The sequence below is a fragment of the Hippichthys cyanospilos genome, chromosome 9 (genome assembly GCF_059441005.1).
Source record: "Hippichthys cyanospilos isolate Australia breed blue-spotted pipefish chromosome 9, RoL_Hcya_1.0, whole genome shotgun sequence".
NCBI lineage: Eukaryota > Metazoa > Chordata > Actinopteri > Syngnathiformes > Syngnathidae > Hippichthys > Hippichthys cyanospilos.
Genome location: NC_142377.1, coordinates 15407951 through 15427971, shown reverse-complemented (window position 1 = coordinate 15427971; position 20021 = coordinate 15407951). Strand labels below are relative to the sequence as shown.

The 20021-nt window shown below is 38.1% G+C and overlaps 2 protein-coding genes across 4 annotated transcripts; one reads left to right on the top strand and one right to left on the bottom strand.

Moving 5' to 3' along the window:
• Positions 1-407: 407 nt before the first annotated feature.
• On the bottom strand, positions 408-11609 carry LOC148419101 (phosphatidate phosphatase LPIN2). Of its 3 annotated transcripts, none has more exons than XM_088423515.1 (20): positions 11380-11609; positions 8047-8247; positions 7863-7958; positions 7466-7728; positions 6993-7094; positions 6808-6919; positions 6055-6724; positions 5649-5742; positions 4576-4760; positions 4405-4498; positions 4258-4327; positions 3692-3784; positions 3542-3600; positions 3175-3310; positions 2840-2988; positions 2634-2720; positions 2159-2311; positions 1957-2071; positions 1589-1692; positions 408-1506 (listed from the first exon to the last, which is right to left on the bottom strand). In XM_088423515.1, exons 2-20 carry the CDS (start codon positions 8236-8238, stop codon positions 1362-1364), a joined length of 2919 nt encoding a protein of 972 aa, XP_088279641.1. In that variant the 5' UTR covers positions 8239-8247; positions 11380-11609; the 3' UTR covers positions 408-1361. The 3 variants fall into 3 exon arrangements, with proteins under 3 accessions (XP_088279641.1, XP_088279639.1, XP_088279640.1); XM_088423513.1 differs by lacking the exon at positions 11380-11609 and adding an exon at positions 11199-11335; XM_088423514.1 differs by lacking the exon at positions 11380-11609 and adding an exon at positions 11199-11335 and having other exon boundaries at positions 6808-6916.
• On the top strand, positions 10109-19988 carry myl9b (myosin, light chain 9b, regulatory). The gene is made up of 5 exons (XM_088423518.1): positions 10109-10130; positions 13207-13273; positions 17969-18172; positions 18262-18423; positions 19166-19988. The coding sequence occupies exons 3-5, from the start codon at positions 17989-17991 to the stop codon at positions 19339-19341; spliced, it is 522 nt and encodes a 173-aa protein (XP_088279644.1). The 5' UTR covers positions 10109-10130; positions 13207-13273; positions 17969-17988; the 3' UTR covers positions 19342-19988.
• The last annotated feature ends 33 nt before the right edge of the window (positions 19989-20021 follow it).

Sequence of the window (20021 nt, the reverse complement as noted above, 5' to 3'; positions counted from 1 at the left end):
AATGACAAATCAACTTTTTTTATGAAATAAAAATGTAAAGTTCTTTCGTTTCCAATGTATTATTGACATAACCGTATAACAGGATTTACAACCAAAATGTAGTTTTGTCATTTACAATTACTAAATCAACCAAAAATAATCATGTTAAATGTACTGTACATGTAAAGTTTACGCACAGTTCACTGTTTTTCTTACACTTTCAACAAATAAACCCAATCTAAAAGGAACTTCACACTGAATGGGTCAAAAGCTTTCTTAAGTTAGGTTTTGCCACCCAAAAACGTTAAAATGTAATCAGACAACTCCAAAATTCAGTTTGATAAAATCAGTGCAACAAAGTTGTGTGCATTTGAAAATACCATACTCTAGTACTGAACGTAAAAATGTCAAAATATGAACAATGCTCATCAGTTTGTATTAAAACAGATATTTATTTCCAATGCACCCATATCCAGCCACTCATTTAATTTCTGAAACAGCATTTTTAACCGACTCCAATTCATTTTATCGCTCGATCATGAAAAGTATGCACAGAAATAAATAAATATTAGTGTTGTTAAGCAATCTAAAAGTCCATTGCATAGCTCTCACTTCGTGGGTCTGTGGCATTAAGTTACTATAAAAGCATCTCCCTCGTTCACAGTGTACAAACATTTCTAAAGGTGGTAGTGCAGGAGTAAGTGAAAGGAAGACATGAAATGTGCCATCTGGTAGCATGATACAAGTTTTTTCAACTTTCCAGCATAACTAAATAATGCATTCTCTATGAAGGCTCATTGAGGAACTCTCATATCTAAATTCTGACAAGTACCAATGCTATTGAATTAAAACAGAATTGACAAAATCAATCTAACAGATTAATAATAAACTCCACACCCATGCATGCAACTCTAAAATCCCCAATCACACACGCTTCTCTAGTCAACAACACAATTTTATGTCTTATCAACAGGACAATCATGTCATTGCTTTGGGTTTCAAATGGTCCCATCACAGAAAAACTGCAATAGTAGCTACAAATTTGGCATTAGCATAATTTTTGGCCCATGCTCTGAGCTGATATGTTTGACACTATTAAATGTGCAGTGCACAATTCATTGGAATGAATGTCGACGCAACTAACAAACATAAAGGCAGTATACAGTATTACATGAAAAACTGCATATTTATGATTAATATTGGATTGATTGATGGCAATGTTGTATTTGAAGAATAATCTGATTCGTGTAAATAATGCTTTATGGACTGATGTTAGTATTGGGACGATCACAGCTTCTCAGTCCCACTTGTTGCAACATGTTGCTGTAAATATTAAGGCAGACAATGGTTCTGTGTTTTGAAAGAGGATATTGATGACATGTCTATAGCAGTGAGTCTAGGTCCACTTCTGGCAGTGGCTCCTTCCAGTAGGTGACGCTGCTGAACTCAGGACAAGCCAAAACGCAGGAGCCGCTCTCGTCAAGCTCTGGGAAGAAATGCTCCACCAATTCACCCAGGTGGCTGTAACTGCATCAGACAATAACAAACGTCATCGGGGATGTATGCTACTTGCTGTTTCGTTCAAAGGCTTCAAACGGAAAAGACTTACGAAGACTTGTTCCCTTTGGTCATCTCTTGGATCAGCTCTCCTTTTGGATTGACAGTAAATATCCTGGTGTTGACCACGCCCACCTTTGTGTAAGCAAACGCATCCTACACAAACAACAGGCAAGTATTCAGTTTTGCCTTAAACAAGTCCCTCTCAAAAATTGGGCCAGGCCTCCCTGAAGTCAAATCTTTGTGGGGCTATTTTCCAAGTTTTGGGGAGCATTTTTTTTTTTGCATAAACCACCGACTTCTACTTTTTCCATTCCATTCATTACAAACAAAATTACCAGCACAAATATTACACTGGGAGACAGATTTAAAAGGTTTCATGCTTCTAATGACTAAGAGAGAATATGGAGGGGTGCATACATTGGTCCTGTTGCCAAAGGCAGCATAGAAGGGCTGTCTCTTGGGGTTGAATAAGTCCCTGATGTCACTGAGGCAGGCAATTTTAAACACTTCTGGCGTCTTCTCAATCACCTCCCTGCGTAATGGACAACGGTCAATTGCTGGACCAACAATTGACACAGCGGCACATTCTGAAAAATCAATCCATAGAGAACATTTGTACCTGTGCAGTGCAGAAAAAAGGCTGCTTGGGGCCAGCAGTACTGGGCCTTTTGGAAGAACAGTGCCTTTGTCGTTGACCCATCGTAGGTAGTTCTTAGTGATGGAGGCCATTCCTATTGCCCGTGCAGAACAATACAGGAACTTATAGCCATTTCTGCAATGAAACAAGGTCATTTTCAAGATTCACATTCAAAATGATGTCAACTTCGTTTTCTTTTCTATGGGAATGGGAATGTTTGGAAATACGGCTTGGGCGGCATGAGTTTGATCATCAACGGTGGGCGGATACTATGTAGAGCCAGCAGGTGGCAGCATTTTAAACTACTGTGTTAAAACAGGTTTGCAAATACTGTATACTATTTAACAGCAAATGTCAATTAAAATAAATGTTTAACTTTTATAAATGTCAATACCTTTTTCGCCATCAATAGTGGTGAATAAGTTAACAACAATGTATAAATATACAGTTCACCTACTGGTGAATTTTGTGGTAGAGTTTGGCAATGTCTTTGTGTGTCCAATCTTTGCCAAATTGTGGCAGGATGTGTCCCAGGGCATCAGACCTGTCGAGTGGGAGGAAAAAAAAAAGAAAATAGTCAAGCTTCTTTAATCATTGTTATATTTGTAGTTGAGTCAGAGGACCAATTTGAAACATAACACAAGGAGAGCCAGCTGTATTTACTTAGTGATTGTGCCGTCTATGTCTGATATGATGATGCGATCGTTCCAGTTCCATAAATAGATGGCGGCCTCACAGCGACAGGTGCCCTGGTACTGAGTGGTCACGCTGAATATCACCTTATTGGCTCCTTCACGCAGATGTAAGTTTTTCTGGTTTTCAAATTACAGTGACAAAGGTTGTGTTATGTTGGTAGTCTAAGGCACAGTCACATACTTAAAGAGGATAATACAGGATATTATTCAAATCTCCATACATAGGGATGTTATGATGTAGGCACTTAAAAACGGCACATGATTGTGAAAAACGCATGTCTTTTACAGTGTGTGTCTACTTACTATTTGTTCAGATGACAGACGAAGTGATTTGCAGTACATCTGAGTGCGAAACGTATCTGTCGACATGCTAGAAGTGAGGATGGCTTTTTGACCAAGCCCTGTCACCACATCTTGATTGGCGTCATTCAGTGCGGCCCTGAGGAAAAATTCACACACGCAACAAAAATTGCAGGGTGCATGGCAGAGCTGCATTACATCATACTAAAAGAGTATTTAAAATACAGTTATCCAGGCCTTTAAATAAATAGGGCAGGCAACAATATTAGAAAAAAAGCTGAATATGAAGAAATATCATGTAGCATTGCAAGGATGAAATAAAAATGCTCATGGTATCCTTTTTTTTTTTTTTTTTTAGAAATAACCATACAAGACTGTACTAGGATCCCCACGCTGTACATCTTGGTCATCTTTCTTCGACGGCTCTTTCTGAAAAAGAAGATACACATATTTTGTAAATGTGCTACTGCAAGTGGCCTCAGACCAAATCCTTTGACGTTTAAAAATAAATAAGGTCAACCTTGTTGTTGTCCAAGTCTCGTCTCCTCCAGGAGAACCACCAGCGCCCAGACTTTTTAGGCATTTTGTCCTTAACTAGTCTCTGAACAGTACTCTATAGACAGAGAACAACAACAACATTTTTGTTCTATCACACTTTTTCTTGATACATTAACTCTTTCAATCCTAAATACATATTTAGGATTATATAAGATCATATACCAAAAGTAAACAAATTACTTTAGGTACTAAATTACAAAAGCAATCTATTACTTCTAGAACTAAATTACCCAAAGCCCCAAAGCAATCAAATACTTAAGGTACTATACTAATCAATACCTTTTGTAATTAATTATTTTAGGGCTTTAGTACCTAGAGTACAATAAGTTGATTAATTTAAGGTACTCAAGTAATCAATAACTTTTGTAATTGATTAGTGCTTTAGAACCTAAAGTAATAAATTAATTGATTAAACAAAAACAAAAAACCTTTATAAGTAATGTCTTTGTAAGTGAATGAGTTAAGATCAATCATCATCAACTTGATTAACTAAAGCCTGCCTGCTAATTCGGTTAAAATGGCACCAACCTTGGGTAAATTCTTCTGGAAAGCCGTCAGCGATAAGACCATCGGAGCAGCCACTGCCCAGTTATAGTAGCTGTTGAACATCGACAGCAACTTAATTGCAACACAAGTAAATCAAAACAAGAATGACGAAAATGCTTGAAATCTTACTTGGAATTGATGCATATCACTAGGTTAGGGTCATCAATAATTCCTGGATTGTTGACAAAGTCCTGATAAGACAAAGAGTGCTCCAGAAATTTTTCTGGATGGACAGCAAAATTCAGCAAAATTTCCCCTTGCGCATGGGCGGAAAAGTATTGCACACAAAATCACGCCCACCTTTTGTGATTTGGCTGGTGTCACCCACGTGTCCACAGAGGGACATGCTCACTTCCGTGGCATAGGAGGCAGAATCTGACAGGTACTCAGTACCGCTGTCCAGCGCACCCATAGACTGCGGTGACTGACTTGCTGAGCCAGAGCCTTGCTCTTCTACCACAGGAGGGGAGGAACTCTCTGTTTCACTGCACAGATACCCAACAGTTTAGGGCAGACAGAATACTTACACGGCTAACAGAAATTAAAACTCACAAATCTTGAGCAGTTCGAATTTTTAGTCAACAGTTTGAAAAAAAGCAAAAATTGCGCGAATCACTCAGGTTTAGGGAGAGTATGCTATAAATTTAATAGTACCCAATTCTTGACCTATTGGCAACACTAGTAGCAATATTGTACATCTATTATTATAGTTTCAATAGGCCAAAATAATCAAAACACCCCTCAGGAAGATTTGGTGCATCCATAGCAACAATAATAAACCTACCAGTCCTATCTGTATATTGTTACCTTGGCCAAGGAGGCGATCCAGTTCCAGCATGCAAATTCTATACATGAAGGTCAGACCCGAGATTTGAAGCAAGAGCCTCAGAACGGTGAGGCAAACGTACTAAACATTGGGCCATGGAACTACCCGTTGCACATTGTGTGTGATGCCTTCACGGGCACCTCCAAAAGCTGCATCGCCCATTGTTGAGATTAGTCTGACTTTTTCAGAAAATTCAAGTCGTGGCCTATGCTTTGTGCTGCTATATTGAGGCAATTATTAAAAGTGCTATGCATTAACAAAAATAATTGGGTTTTGGGGGTGCAGAAAAAATCAACGCAGGTATTCTGAACTTGAAAAGAGGCTGTATTTGACATTGGTAAAGCCATATTGGTGCTGAGTTATGACATAATCTGCTAGCAAAGGTACCTAGTGTGAAACACCATCATGAAAACATCATTTAGAAATAGTATTTTATGTCACTTTTGACGAGGTTAAAAATAGTTTTTTTGCGATTAACAAAAATCAGGAGAAGCCAAATACTTGTTTCATGGCACTGTACACATAAATCCAGCCTTTGTCTTCTTACCTCTTTGGGAAGTAAAGTGCTGCTACCTCAGGGTCAAGTGACGTCAGATCGTCAAGGTAAATGCCTGTTGGTCCCAGATGATGATTGCGTTTGCCTACAAAAGTGAATGCATAAATTTGTTAACAATTATCATAAGGCAATCACATCTTGATTCCATTGACGCAGATTGTCACTAATTAGCATCAAACCCCTTCCGCTCCCTACCACTCCAATTAGTCATATAACGTCATTAGTTTATCGCATTTTCCAGTCGGTTGAATGCAATCCTTTTTTTGGACCGCTATGCTCCGCATCCGCAACCGAGTATACGTGGTTAACATAACGGATGGATGGAAATACATTCAGGCAACAAGGGATTAAGACTGAATTTCATATTAGCAAACCCACACAATAGGTTGACACTTACCCTTCTTTTTGTCTTGTTGCTCCTGTTTGGAAGATATCTCGGAGTAATTTTGTAACTCCTCAACAGCTGTCCAGCTGTCTTTAGCTTCACTTTTTGAAGAAGAAAAGTCCGCTGTTTCATGTCTGCTATATTCCTCTCCTGCCTCAGCCAAGGGAACTATCCCATTGTCGCCCTCATTGAAGAGTGCGCCACCAGTGCATTCTTGTTCCCTGTTCTCATTCTGCTGCACTGTTGAGGATTCTGCACAAACTACGCCGTCCTCGATTTTTATTTCGATTGTGTGTTTAGTTGGCTGACTGTTATTTTCATTTTGGCCATAAGCTGCATTACTCATGCCCTCAACATGGCCAAAATTGATTGTACCATCTTCACAGGCAAAAACTTTAGCGTTCTCCTTGTCTGTCGTTGCACCGGACATTGACAGGTCGTTTTGGGGTGAATTGGTAAAGGTCATTTTTTTATCTAAGTTCAGTGGCATTGTTTGTAAGGCATAGCTACTCAGGTCAAGAGATTGAGTTCTGGGTTGTGGTTTGACTACAGTGACCCGGCCCACGCTGCTACAGCTGTTCACAGGCTCATTGCCCATGTCAAAGGAATCTTGCCTCTGAATGGTGCGGAAATGAGAAGAGTCCGATTCCTGGAACTCCACTAATCTCTCAGAGTGACGTGGCTGTAAAGGGGAATACAGATACAAGAAAATTTGCAGTGATAGTCAAGAATGCATGCCATACATGTGTATGAGTGATGTCATACCGTGGGAAAGCCCCCCCAGTTCCACTGCATGGGTACCCCATAGGGCTCATGATTTTTAACCATTAGCTCGGAGTCACTTTTAGGAGAAGATGGGCGGCTGTCAAAAACACTGCTGGGATAAATGAGGATAAGTGTTACTGCCTGTCAGTATCAGTCACACACACATCAAGAGATGACTTTCCCACTTTTCTCCAGGTGACTGGTCACCATCCGAGTGTCGATGAGTATCTCCGACCCCCAGTTCCTCCTCAGCTGGCTCCTCAGACAACGAGTAGTACACTGACTTACTTTAATACACAAACATATAACAGATATCTCAGGGAGAACAAAAAAAATGTAGGGTTTATATATGCACTTTTCAGCCATTTCAATCATTGTGGTTTGGTTGCCTGCCATTAAAATGGTTACAGTTGTGCTCATGAGTTTACATACCCTAGGAAAATTGTCAAATATAAGGCTCGGAATAAAAAAGTCGACCAAGTCAAGGTCGACTTTAACCCGCGGGTGTCAAAGGTCCCATTTGCAAGCATATAGAAATGAACGTAGTGTGCCATTTTGAACCTCTACCTGTTTTGACAATCTTTAGTCATTATTATATATCATTTAGCACTTAATAAGCAATTGACACAGATCAATCAAAATCAATTTGTTCACTGACCTGACTTGCAACGCGGCCTGTTTATCTTTATCTGGACTCTCTTGTCCGCTCTGATCTTTGTCCCACTCCCTGTCCTTTTCTTGCTCATCTGAAGAGGAGGCTCCCTCTTCTCTCTGATGACTATCGGAGCGCACGCGTTTACGACGGCGCCTCTTCCTGCGTGTGCCGGAAGCAGAGAGAGAGGACCCATTGTTGGTCTCCTCATTGTCTTCAGGGCAGTCAAAAAGAATTGGGGAAGTGCAGAGATGGGCTGGGACTTCAGACTGAAAGAAATTGAAGAAGTTAATTAAAAATAGCCCGTAATTCTCATGACTCATGGCCTGTAAACAATAATTTATCGTACAAATATTAAACATGAAATAAACATCTACTGGCCTGAAAAAAATATGAGTTTTACCTCAAAGTTTTCATTCTGCTCAACAAAAAAAGCTTCACCGTTGTCCCCTAGTTTCATGTGCAGGTCCACAGGTTCTCCATTTATCTCAATGTCCACCTAGAGAACAGTGAAAGGTGTCATGGAAACTGAAATAAAGAAATGTAACAGAATAGAGTAAAGCAAATGGGAGATTGACTGAACTTACAACTTTCTCCTTGGAGCGTAGCACACCAAGTTTGCCGAAGCGGACATGAAAAGGGGAACATTGGAACGACCCATCAGGTTGTCGCACCACCACCACGTCGATGCCCCCGCTGAGTGTGGCGGGATTAAGGCCACTGTACAGCTCCTTGACCGTCACATACACCGTCTCTGCCAACTGGCCCACAATATTCATGGTTTGTGACTAGAAATCAAACACATGTTGGGAGAGACCAGTATGAACAGAAATTGACACAGAATGGATGCATGTCTTTCATTCACAGTAAAATGTTCTTAACAACCAATTAGGAGTGGGTGAGATGGACAAAAAATGACATCACTCTGAAGTATTACAATGTAATTATATTTTAATTAAAGTAATGAACTTAAGAGCCATTCTTGAAAAGGTTGTAATTAATAAAAAATAGATTCTGTGCAAGATATTCAAACAACAATAACGTACACTGATTTTAAATCATTTTAACAACCATAACAACTATAGCTTTTGAAAAAAATAGCTATTCAAAATTGTGCATAACTTGCATAAAAACCACAATTAAGTATTTAGTAGCTACAATAAACACGTCTTGAAAACCATCCATGCAGAATTCTGCCTCTGTGTAAAAACTTGACTTCACAATTTAGCTAATTTTCAAATCACCAAAAAATTAAAAGACGAATTAATACAATAAATTGGACTAATGGCGTAGTCTGAAGAATTTTTTTTTTTTTAATTCTTTTTAAAATCAATATATGAGGACTCCTACACTAAGCGCAGTTTTTCAAAGGATGACAGAGCTAGAAACCTTAGCATGCTTCTAAAATCAAACAAAACCTTTCAAGGACCGTCTTCAGATTGGTTAGCATTTAATGGATAAATTGTAGGTGTCAAAAATAATGGATCAATTATCAAATTTAATTTTGATAATCTTTTAGAGTCATAATTTAACAGATTTCTTAAACTCACACATTTCAGCCTCACAGTAATTTGTGTAATTATTTTGTGTTCAATCAAAATAAGGCATTCGCAAACATATCCTTTTTACTTGTTAAAACAATGAGCCAATAAGTTGGGAATAAATCAGGGCTGCAACTAACAATTTTTTCAATGATCATTAAGTGGTTGAGTTTTTTTGAAAAATAATCAAAGAATTGGACAAACATGTTGCTTTCTATCCCTGTATTCAAAAACAACTCATTCTGAAAATACCAAGAATTTGATCAGTATTAAACGAGGCTTCAAAATGATTATTCTAGTGTCCAGTAATGTATTTATTTACTTACAGTTCTTGAAAGAATTCATTCACTTTACAACTTATCACACCAATAACCCCCCCCCCCAAAAAAAAAACATACACACCAGCCTGCTGACTTTGGCCATTTTCGTCTTGACAACATTGTGTCTACAAATGAAAAGTCAATTCTTACCCAGAGTGAATGATGCAGATTCTCAACCAGGCTGCGATTTCTTGCCCTTTCTGCCATATCGCATCACCATAATGGTCTTGCACACATATGTAGAATAATAACTAGGCCCCGGTTGTATAGGTAACCAAATTCACCATATTTGTCATAATACTCCTCAGTACCCAATGGTAACCTGTGCTTCAAATATTCCAGTTTAAGAAAGGTGTCTCCCACCCACTCGCTTAACCCCAATTTGTCCATTGACAATCTACGGTTTGTCACATTGCTGATCACTCCCATGAAATGACACTGAGGACAAAATGAGCCAGTTATGAGAGAGTCCTAGCACATTCAGTGTAACACTCTCGCTTCCTCTGTGTTGCGCAATTTCACACGGCTCCCGTCCAGTTTGTACTTCCTCACTGGCGCCGCACATGAGAACCAAACCAGCAATTTCTGAGAGGCTTAGACAGGCTATTCAAACCTGGCTGGCATGGAAACACAGCACATACAACTCGTCAGTCAGTCGTCACTTTCTGGACCTGACTATAGCTCTCCTGATCATGTGGGATGAGGGATCAACAGAGCTGTGAGAATCCTTGGTTCATTTGGGAGGAAGTCAAGCAAATATTTATCGCACGACATGGACGCTGCTGCTTATGGAAGAAGACCACTTAAAAAGTAAGACAATTAATTGAGTCATTTTACTCAATTTAAGGTCCTAGTTTATTGTATGATTGATCCACAAAATTATCCCAGTGCCTGATTTATTTAGAATGACTCATGAAACTGCCAACATTGGGAGCCCAAGATGAAAAATAGTCTGCCGAGTTCAATGGTAGTTACAGAGATCAGAAGCAGCATGTACGGGAATGGCAATAAGGAAAATCGGAGGCTTTAGAAGGCTTGGGAAGCTTTTCCATTAACATGTTCATGAATAAAATTTAAATACTCTGCATCATGCAAACATCAGTGTATTCAAACCTCAAAACCATTACTTCTAAAGCTAAAATGTTTCAAACAAAACTAATAAAACTACATTTTTGCAATCAGTCAAGGCAATGAATAAGTCAGATGTTCAAACCATGTGATGATGATTTCTTGGGCTAAAAGAAACCACATTCACCTCTAAGTATAAATTAAGTAATCAAACTGACGGAAATTGTGCAATGCTAATTTAATGGCCCGTTACTGTGGCCCTAAAGTTCAAAAGACAAAAAAATAACTCACAAAACAAAAATCTATAAAAAAAAAAAAAAACGCCACGCGCACGTAGCTTTTACCGTCAGTTAACGTGTAATTAAAACGATATGTTTTTAAATCGATTTGCTGTTGCGTTAAGATTGTTGTTGTTTTATCTATTTATTTGTTTTTGTTTTTATTTCGATTGATTGTCCAATTATTTGTAGATGTATTTGATCTCCAGGGCCAATACGTTACAGTTCCTAAACATCAAAAACAGCTTTAGTCCAGTTCTAACTGAACGAAATGTTCTGATCAAACTTGTTTTTGTTCCAAATAAATACAATACAAGCTATATGCATACATAAAGATTGCGGGTGGGGTCAGCTCCCACCGCACTTACAATATATTAAAGTTACGAAATAGTACCAATATTATCACATATGGGCTTTAATGTGATCAAAATAATAATTATTAAAGGTTAGCAATATTAAGCGATGTACTGACTCCACGGAACGTCTATCATTGTAAAACTGCAAAAAGTAGAGGTAAAAAATAAATACTAACCACATCTTCAAAGTACATAGTCAGTGGCAACATTCACGGTCGTTTCAATTGTTCCAGTAGCAAGCTAAGAGTAAGGATTTCAGTAAACTATAACAGCAAGGTGAAATCTCATCTTTAAATGTCGAACGCAAAGTCCATTAAATTTGTTTCACAGAGGTGACGAAACGGCAAGAAAACTTACCTTTCGGGACGATTTTTAGCGTATGTAGGCGTCAGCCATTGTGGATACTTCCGGGTGTACCACGCATAAACGTGACACCAGCCGCCAATGAGCACCCAGGAATGCGCTCAGGCCCGCCCTCTGTTTTGATGTGTCAACAAAGTGTCTTCGCTGGAGTTTGGCCTGCTGAATTGCCGTATTACTGCAAACAACTACGCTTCTTGCAAGATAAAAGCTTTAGCTTTAACCCTGGTCCCCATAAACACCTTACTCACGAACGTGTATAAAAATTTAAGGCAACAGCTTATTTTGTTTTGTAGCTGTGATGCCAGGGGTAAAACTTGACGTCAATGTGCGTATATTGACCCCGTTGTGTGATATTAGAGTCTTTTAAGTATATACTTTGTACTGACTTATGTGACGTTAGCACAGGATGCACTACGCTTGTTTTTTTTCTTGTTTCTTGATCTTTTTTCATGAGCTTGAACGTGTGTGATGCTTTTTGTGTAACTAAGCAAATTTGAATGTCGGTCATCACTGTTCCACTTGGGGAGACAAGTGGTTTTTGTTTTGTTTTGTTTTTTGTTTTTTTTTTTAAATGTGGTTAACTAATTTAAAAGTGAATTGTACAGTGCTGTATTACAGAGTACTGCGCGATGCTGTGATGGTTAAAAAAATAACAATTTTATCCAGCAGAGGGTAGTATTGCATGTGTTGAGGAGTTTAGTCATAATTTTACGTTTTACTTGCGGATTATCTTTTTTAAAAATAAAGAAAATACCAAAAGATACGCTCTGAACATTGCGTGATTCATAAATGGCTCATACGATATAATAATCAATTTTTATTCAAAATATTGTTTAAAAAAAAACAAGGTTTATATTTCACTCACCATTCATAATAACTAAGGGTGGCAACAACAAAATAGTAGGTTATTTTGTTTTGCACACAAGAAGAAAAGATGACACAAAACAAAAAGACGGTGTGCAAGAAGAAATATCAGATTTGCAATGTCCAACCAAAAGAAATCATTGTCGCATTTTTTTGTAGGTATAAAATGGTATTCATTTGTGAATTAGGTACTTGAATGTATTCTTAACATTACAAGTTGCTATTTAATTACAACGATAACTAACAATGTGATAATCCAAGGGACAAATTGTTTATTATTATTATGCTTATTAATATTAATAATAATCATAATAATAATAATAGTAGAAGTAGTAGTCGTGTTATTATGATTATTTGTAGTTGTCCTGGTAATAATGCTAATATTAGTATATTATTATTATTAGATTATGTTTATTTATATTATTATTATATTATACTTGCTGGTGTTTCATTGAAAGTTAGTACAATAGCAGACTTTTTTTTTTCTTCTTTTTTTACATACAACCAGAGCGACACAAATTAACCATTAAGGGAAGTGTGCAGCCATGGCATAAATCAGGGGGTACCCTGCATATTCATGTCACAGTAAACAAAGTAAAGTGCCTATTTAAGGGAACTGCTGCTTGTTCTCAAACGCTGATGCTCACATGGTGTCTCTCTGCATCTGCTCACAACAGTCCCAAACTGTACCTCCTCCTCCTAAATATTTAGGCCCTTTCTCTAAATAAGGCAGCCTTATCGTAGTTCCTGTCATTTCTGCCTACTCTCCCCCCTACAAACATCTTGGCTTGTGTCTGCAGCCTGCACATTCTTTTGCCTTGTATGGAGAAATGGCCTGGCCCTGAGATGTCTTTGTACGGGCCGAGCCGACCTCGCCATTGGACGGGACGGGAAGGGGAGGGTCTGATTCTTGAAACAAACTTTTCAGTGGGACTGCCTGCTTCCCTTCCCACATAGTGCTGTGTCTGGAGCAGTGGACAAAGGACGTTTGAGAGACTCCCACATAGTTCTACCTAAAGCCAAGGTGAGAAAGAAAGCCGCTTTCCTATTGGATCAGTAAATGGTGAGAGTGATGTGGATCTGTGCAAATGTGTTGCGAGTGAAGATGTGAAAATGGCTTGTTTGTACACTGGATGTGGTGAAGTGCACTGTACTGTGTGTGTTTGCTCCATTAACACAGCGGAATTCCTCTGACCCATTTAGATCTCTCTCGCTCCCTCAGTGATACTCCACATTTTGTGTTTTTGGAACAACTGACCTTTGAACTCCACGGTTGAGTGAACAGACGGGATGACAGGAAGGCTGTTTAGTCACATCTGCCTTGTGTGAGGGCGTCTGTGGGTGTGTTTTTGCGTAAGAGGAGTTGTGCTAGGATTAAAACGATAAAGGTCAAAAGCAGTCATTCTCAACTGATGGGTCAGCACCCAAAATTGGCACCAGTGTCAAACTTTTCATCAGCTGCTGTCGCATTGTAAAGTATGAGTTTCGTTGCAAATATGTTTTGACAAGCAGCTAGTAAGTAAAAACAATATGTATATTTCTATATATCCTGAGACCCAGCCTTGACAATTGTTTTTGGTCTGTCTTTCGACACATTGTCCAACTAATTCCTAGTGTGCTCAGTTGAGGACATCCTGTCCTACCCTCTGATGTCTCATATGTTTGGATGGGATGCAATTAACTTTTCTGTCTTGCTGAGACAAAATGGACACATCTGTGGGCACAGATAAGATGGGTCTCAGGAGGTCTTATCGTAAATAAATGCTATGTTAGGTTCTTTGAAAATAAGAAAGTGGTCTGGTCTCCACACCAAAAGCAAAGATGAACCCAAGCCAAGCGGAGCTCTGTTGCCGAGGTCCAAAATAGTTGTGATCCCGTCTGTTTATTCCTACAGTGCGGACTGTACTCATTGATGATACTTTGTCCTGAAAACAGTCCTCTACTGTTCTACTGCAGCCAAACGGATAACACAATTACAGGGCTTCAAATGAGGCTGTTTACATTGGTGCTGCTTCAACTTTCAACACACACACACTGCCTGGTGATGAAAATCTATGTGGATGAGAGACTGCGTTATCTGATTGGGGAATTTCACAGTTACTTGGGGGGATAACTTGGAACTTAGAGGCTGGTTCGTCTCCAGTTTATTCCTCGAAGGAGAACTTGGAGAATGGCTTTATGTTTATGAAATATGAATCAAAAAAATAATGTATTCTATGTCCATCGTGTTTTTTTTTTGTTCTTAACTTTAAAACATTGAAAATGTCTTATTACATAATTTGGAAACACTTTCTGCTCGCCACATTGTGTAGTTTAGAAATGTATTAGTGTATGATATATGATTTGGCATACTTTACGGGTTCCATTTTAACAGGGCTCTTCATGGATCCACACGTGAAATGATTTATACAATCTCTGAAAAATATTCTGAATTATTGTAATGTGTAAAATGAAGTAAGTGTAACGTGTTTAGTTACTGAGCAATATAATGAGTTTATCTGACATACATAAAATGGCCCCATTGATTAATCAGTCAAACAATTACATCAGCTGATTATGCCATTTGAACATCAACCTAAAATAATCTGCCAAATGACAAACATTTGCCAATCATTTTGATGTTTTACATTTTTTCAATACTGTCCATTTACAGCAGTTGTATAGAAGTAAAACCAATATCATTATTTAGTATAAACAAATATATATCATAATCTTGTATCCTTATCATGAAATTTGTTAATGAGGTTATTCTGCAGAGGTCTAATTGAAAATAAAGCAAATCTGCATTTTTAGAGGCAATGACGATGCAAACAATGCAAGAAAGTTCTGCAAAGAACTGATCTGGATGTCACTAGTTTACGCACTTCAACTCACACATCATAAAATACATAATGAGACATAAATTAAGCATTAATCTGTTAACTATGACATCTGTCCAGCTTCTACAAAAACATAATACAAAACCTCATTTATTGTGCCACACAATGTATTCTGTAAACCAAAAAATGAAGTTTATTACTCGTTTATGTTTTTAAACTTTATACAGGTATTTACTGTTGAACCCTGCTATATGTGGAGAATAGGTATGTGGGGAATAGGTATGTGGCCTGCCTGGTAATAGTGAAAATCTGCACGGATTGATACCTATTTAAATGCATTGGGAGGGAAAAGAATGCTATTTTATTCATTCTAAAGTTCAAAAATTAATTAGCCAGTTATTCAGTAAACTGCCATTTCTTCTGGCAACAAAATTAGCATCATCATAAAAATGTTCACGTCAGGCCCTTGCATTACATACAATACTGAATAAATTTGATTAAAATTATGCTGATGGGCAATCTATTGTTTTAAAGAGGTAATTACTTAAACGTCATCTATCCTCATTTTAGAATTAAAAAATAAACCACAACATTGATTGTACTTGATATTTGAATGTCAGTTGTTCCGTACGTCAATATTTTGTGAAAGGTAACATAACCCATTTTAGTAGCCTCAAACAATAAACATGTACTATATTGCAAAAAAGAAATTTGTGGAATTGCAAACAAAAATCTTACAATATTGTCAATATGTATTTTCAACCATTATATAATGAAAATATTCATAGTTTAAACCCCAATGAGTGAAAATTGAGTTGCTATGATTTTTTTTTTTTTTTTAAATGCACAGTAGATAATCATGATATAACAACGTTTGCAATCTAAAATAACGGTAGCAAGCCGGAAAGTGTGAGCATAACAGGAAGGGCCCTGCTTAGACTGGACCAATACTGTAGGCCAGTGGTGACATAATCTTTTTGGTATTTACTTAGATGCCGTTAATGAGGTTATACATTAACATAAAGTGATACTGCTTCTAATATTTTAAAAAAATGTGCATTATTAATAAAAATAAATCTTGCAACAATAACTGTCTCTAGTAAACTGCACAGGAAGTACAGATGACATGCTTGCGTGAGATAAACACAATGACAGATTTCATCTTGCACACACCTATGGAAAGAGAGAGATTCGTGAATATAAAGCAGCTGAGATCTATTTATAATTTTCTGTGAAGCTGCAGGCCCGAAGCACGTTGTGTTTTTTGCCTAAAAAATGGGCAACCATTCCTTCTCTTATTCTACATAAACTAAAATGATTGTAAGGAGAAAGAATTGATAAATATCTACTTGGATTTATTTTATGGGGATGCATTGATACTCGTGGCTAGCTAGAAAGCCGTATGGGCGCAGGATGGGGCAACTAGTTGAAATAGAATACAAAAAGTGTGATGTCACCCTGGTGTGACTCATCCATTAAAACGAAACCTGCTCCATCCTGCACAAACCTCACCGAGCTCTCTTGGAATCAATAACAATCACAAATCCCATCCCACAACACACACGTCAGAGACGAGTATGAGTGACAGGTCTATTTGTGGGTGCGTGTCAATTTTGCTGCTGAGGAGATGTGTCATTTTCGCACCCATCACTGGAGACAGACAGTGAGAAGATGCAAGATGAGGAGAATCCTGACTGTAAACGCAAAGAGCATTACTTAAAAATAAGGGAAGTATTTGTTTTATATGTAATGCTCTACATATCACAGAGGTGTGCCAAAAAAAAATAATTCGCATAAGAATTACGATTCACATTATATCTCTATATAAAATGTCCCAACATTTATTTATAAATATAAAAAAAATCACTTTTGGTCAGCTGCTAAGAAACTATTAGTAATTTTTTGGCTGTCAGCGGTACAAATCCATAAGAGCTCGAGGCATTCACATGCAGTCGGACATTTCCATCTCAAACAGAAAAAAATGTCCATCTATGCATTAAACTGTAATAGTAGCAAATGTCTAAACAATATGAGCTTTCTATAAATCTATAAAAGGTGACATGAAGAAGAATGATAAGGGTGAAATTACTTTGATGATTTAGTTTACTTACCTTTACAATACCTAATTAAGACATCCATCTTCCACTCTAGTTGTTGGTATGTCAATTACTCAAAATAAAGCATAGAATAGCAGCTGTGGCACACACTGTTTTACAGAAAAAGGCACTTTCCTTAGAATGCAAAACTTAAATGTGAAAAAAACAACAACATTTAAACGTCTCAATTTCTCTTTCTGTTGTGCAAAGCAGACTGGAATAGATCTTTTTTTTTTTTTGCACATCTATTGACCGAAACTAAAATCAATGTCAGTAAAATCATATTAAGTCATATAAAATGCTTTGAAATAAAAATCGATTGTGAATCGAATTCTAGATCCAGAAATCAGAATCGCAAGACCAAGATTTCCACCCTTAATATTTCAACACCGTATATCAATTGAAATGGATTTTGCCATTTAACTTACAGAGACCCAGTCATTTATTTTTGTTTTTAGTTCATATATTTTGTTTCATTTGAGCTCCCTCATTAAGTCCTTGTGTGCTCAGTAAGAACATATCATGTTGCCTTCGCAATGAAGTCCCATGTGTTAGGTGGGATGCGATCAAATTTTTAGTCTTGCTGAGACAAAATGGGGACACTACAGTAATGTACACAAATGAATAGGCAGCGTCTCAGGGGGATATACAGAGAAATGTCACTTCATTAATTCAGTAAAAAGTTCTTTGCTCGTCGTCAGTGGTAGTAAATTTGTTAGACACAAGAGAAACTTGACTATTTGTGTACAAGCCATAAAAGGCAATTTTCCAAAATACATCCCCATTAAATCTATTGATGCACAGGCCTAAAATCAGCTGCCGCCATGTCGAGCAAGCGCGCCAAGGGGAAGACAACGAAGAAGCGCCCCCAGAGGGCCACCTCCAACGTGTTCGCCATGTTTGACCAGTCTCAGATTCAGGAGTTCAAGGAAGCCTTCAACATGATTGACCAGAACAGGGACGGCTTCATCGACAAGGAGGATCTGCACGACATGCTGGCCTCTTTGGGTACCGTTTCTGCGGACCGTACCGTTTGAATGACTTATTAACATCGTTCCTTTCATGAGCTTGTCGTGCCGTAATTTCCTTGGCATCAGGCAAAAACCCATCTGATGACTACCTGGAGGGCATGATGAGCGAAGCACCAGGACCCATCAACTTCACCATGTTTCTCACCATGTTTGGAGAGCGTCTCAACGGCACCGACCCAGAGGACGTCATCCGCAACGCCTTCGCCTGCTTTGACGAGGAAGGTTCTGGTGAGTAGATGTCGTATTTGGGTCACCAAAGTCAAAATGGATGCCGTGGGGTGGATTTTTGTGAAGGGCGGCTGTTTTTTCATGCGCGTGCTTCGATTGCACCTGAATTGTCACTGAGGCCTCAAACTTAGCTGGGATTGGCTCCAGCTAAGTCCGAACCTGATGAGGAAGTGCAATAGAAGATGGATGGATGGATGGATGGATGGATGGATGGATGGATGGATGGATGGATGGATGGATGGATGAATTTATCCACCAAGACTTGGCTCTCTTAACTGTGAGGCGAACGTGCAAACCACTCTTACTCCGTGCTGCCCTGGATCAATTCTTTTCCAATATATTATATATAGGAAAGAGAAGAACTTGGCACTCTCCCATTCACAGTGCCAACCATAAATAGGATTATCTATCCAAATTATATACAGTAAGTATACCTAAAACTGCATCCTTTCTATAACATTAACAAAAGGAAAAAGTAATATAAAACAACTTTCAACAATTCAACTATTTTTTTATACTATTTACTATTACTACATTTCACCCTGACTATTAAAAATTATCTATAAGTATACCGTATACAGTATACCTAAAACTATATCCTTTTCAATTTAAAAAAGTGATATTAAATCAACTTTTACCAAATGTTAACTTTTTTTTTTTACAGCGTTTATAGAGGGAACAGCAGTGGTTCCCAATTCTTTTCGGTGACGCATGCCTGTGCTTTTGCACTTTTTCCTCCAAGGTGTCATCCACGAGGACCATCTGAGGGAGCTGCTGACCACCATGGGCGACCGCTTCACAGACGAAGATGTGGACGAGCTCTTCCGTGAGGCGCCCATTGACAAAAAGGGGAACTTTAACTACGCAGAGTTCACCCGCATCCTCAAACACGGCGCCAAAGACAAGGATGACGAGTAGATTAAAAAGCGGATGCGACCAAACACGTCCCTCTGCAAAAAAAAAACATCATCACCCTTCCATTTCCAAATCCTACATTATGAAGTAATATGTCATATCATATGAAGGTCGGGGATTCATTTGCTTGTAAAATATTTCCTTGAAGGTTATCATGAACAATCATTACATCTTCGAGACTGATTTGTTTACTTCCGCTATTTAACTAGCACACTCGCAAAAACATGGAAAGCTTCCCCTAGAATTAATGCAACTATGTGACTTTTAAATGCTTAGACAATTATTACACTGCTCCTGTTATTTCCTTCTCTGACAAACAAGGAGAACCTATGGTCATTGGTGATAATTTGAAGCGGGATCTCAAAGGAAATGTAAAAAACATTTTTATATATGTAAGTGTGAAGTATGAGGACTATATAGAGTGGGATTTAAAGTGTTTGTGGTCAAAAGTCCAGTTTGCTTTCATGCATTTGGTTAGGATCAGTAATGTGTGCTGTGAAACCGCAGGTTGTAAATTGCTCAGGTGAGTAAAGTAGCTTTATCCACATCCTTTGACCACAGGAGGCATTTTTGTTTATTCCACAAACTATTTTGGTGCATCAAAACGAAGAGAACATAATGTTTGAAAATAAAAACAATCCATAACTGCCTTTGTTGTTGTCAGTCCAGTTCAAATTTGTATC

What these genes read in the sequence shown, in the direction of transcription:
- LOC148419101 (XM_088423513.1), bottom strand. Translation starts at nt 11,231, where the DNA reads ATGTTGCCACTGACTATGTACTTTGAAGATGTG. An exon ending in GCACTTTACTTCCCAAAGAG is followed by an intron (nt 4,761 to 5,648) that starts GTAAGAAGACAA and finishes GTATCTGTGCAG; the next exon opens with TGAAACAGAGAGTTCCTCCC. An exon ending in ACCAAAGGGAACAAGTCTTC is followed by an intron (nt 1,507 to 1,588) that starts GTAAGTCTTTTC and finishes TGTCTGATGCAG; the next exon opens with TTACAGCCACCTGGGTGAAT.
- myl9b (XM_088423518.1), top strand. Translation starts at nt 17,989, where the DNA reads ATGTCGAGCAAGCGCGCCAAGGGGAAGACAACGAAGAAGCGCCCCCAG. An exon ending in CGACATGCTGGCCTCTTTGG is followed by an intron (nt 18,173 to 18,261) that starts GTACCGTTTCTG and finishes CCTTGGCATCAG; the next exon opens with GCAAAAACCCATCTGATGAC. An exon ending in CTTTGACGAGGAAGGTTCTG is followed by an intron (nt 18,424 to 19,165) that starts GTGAGTAGATGT and finishes TTTTCCTCCAAG; the next exon opens with GTGTCATCCACGAGGACCAT.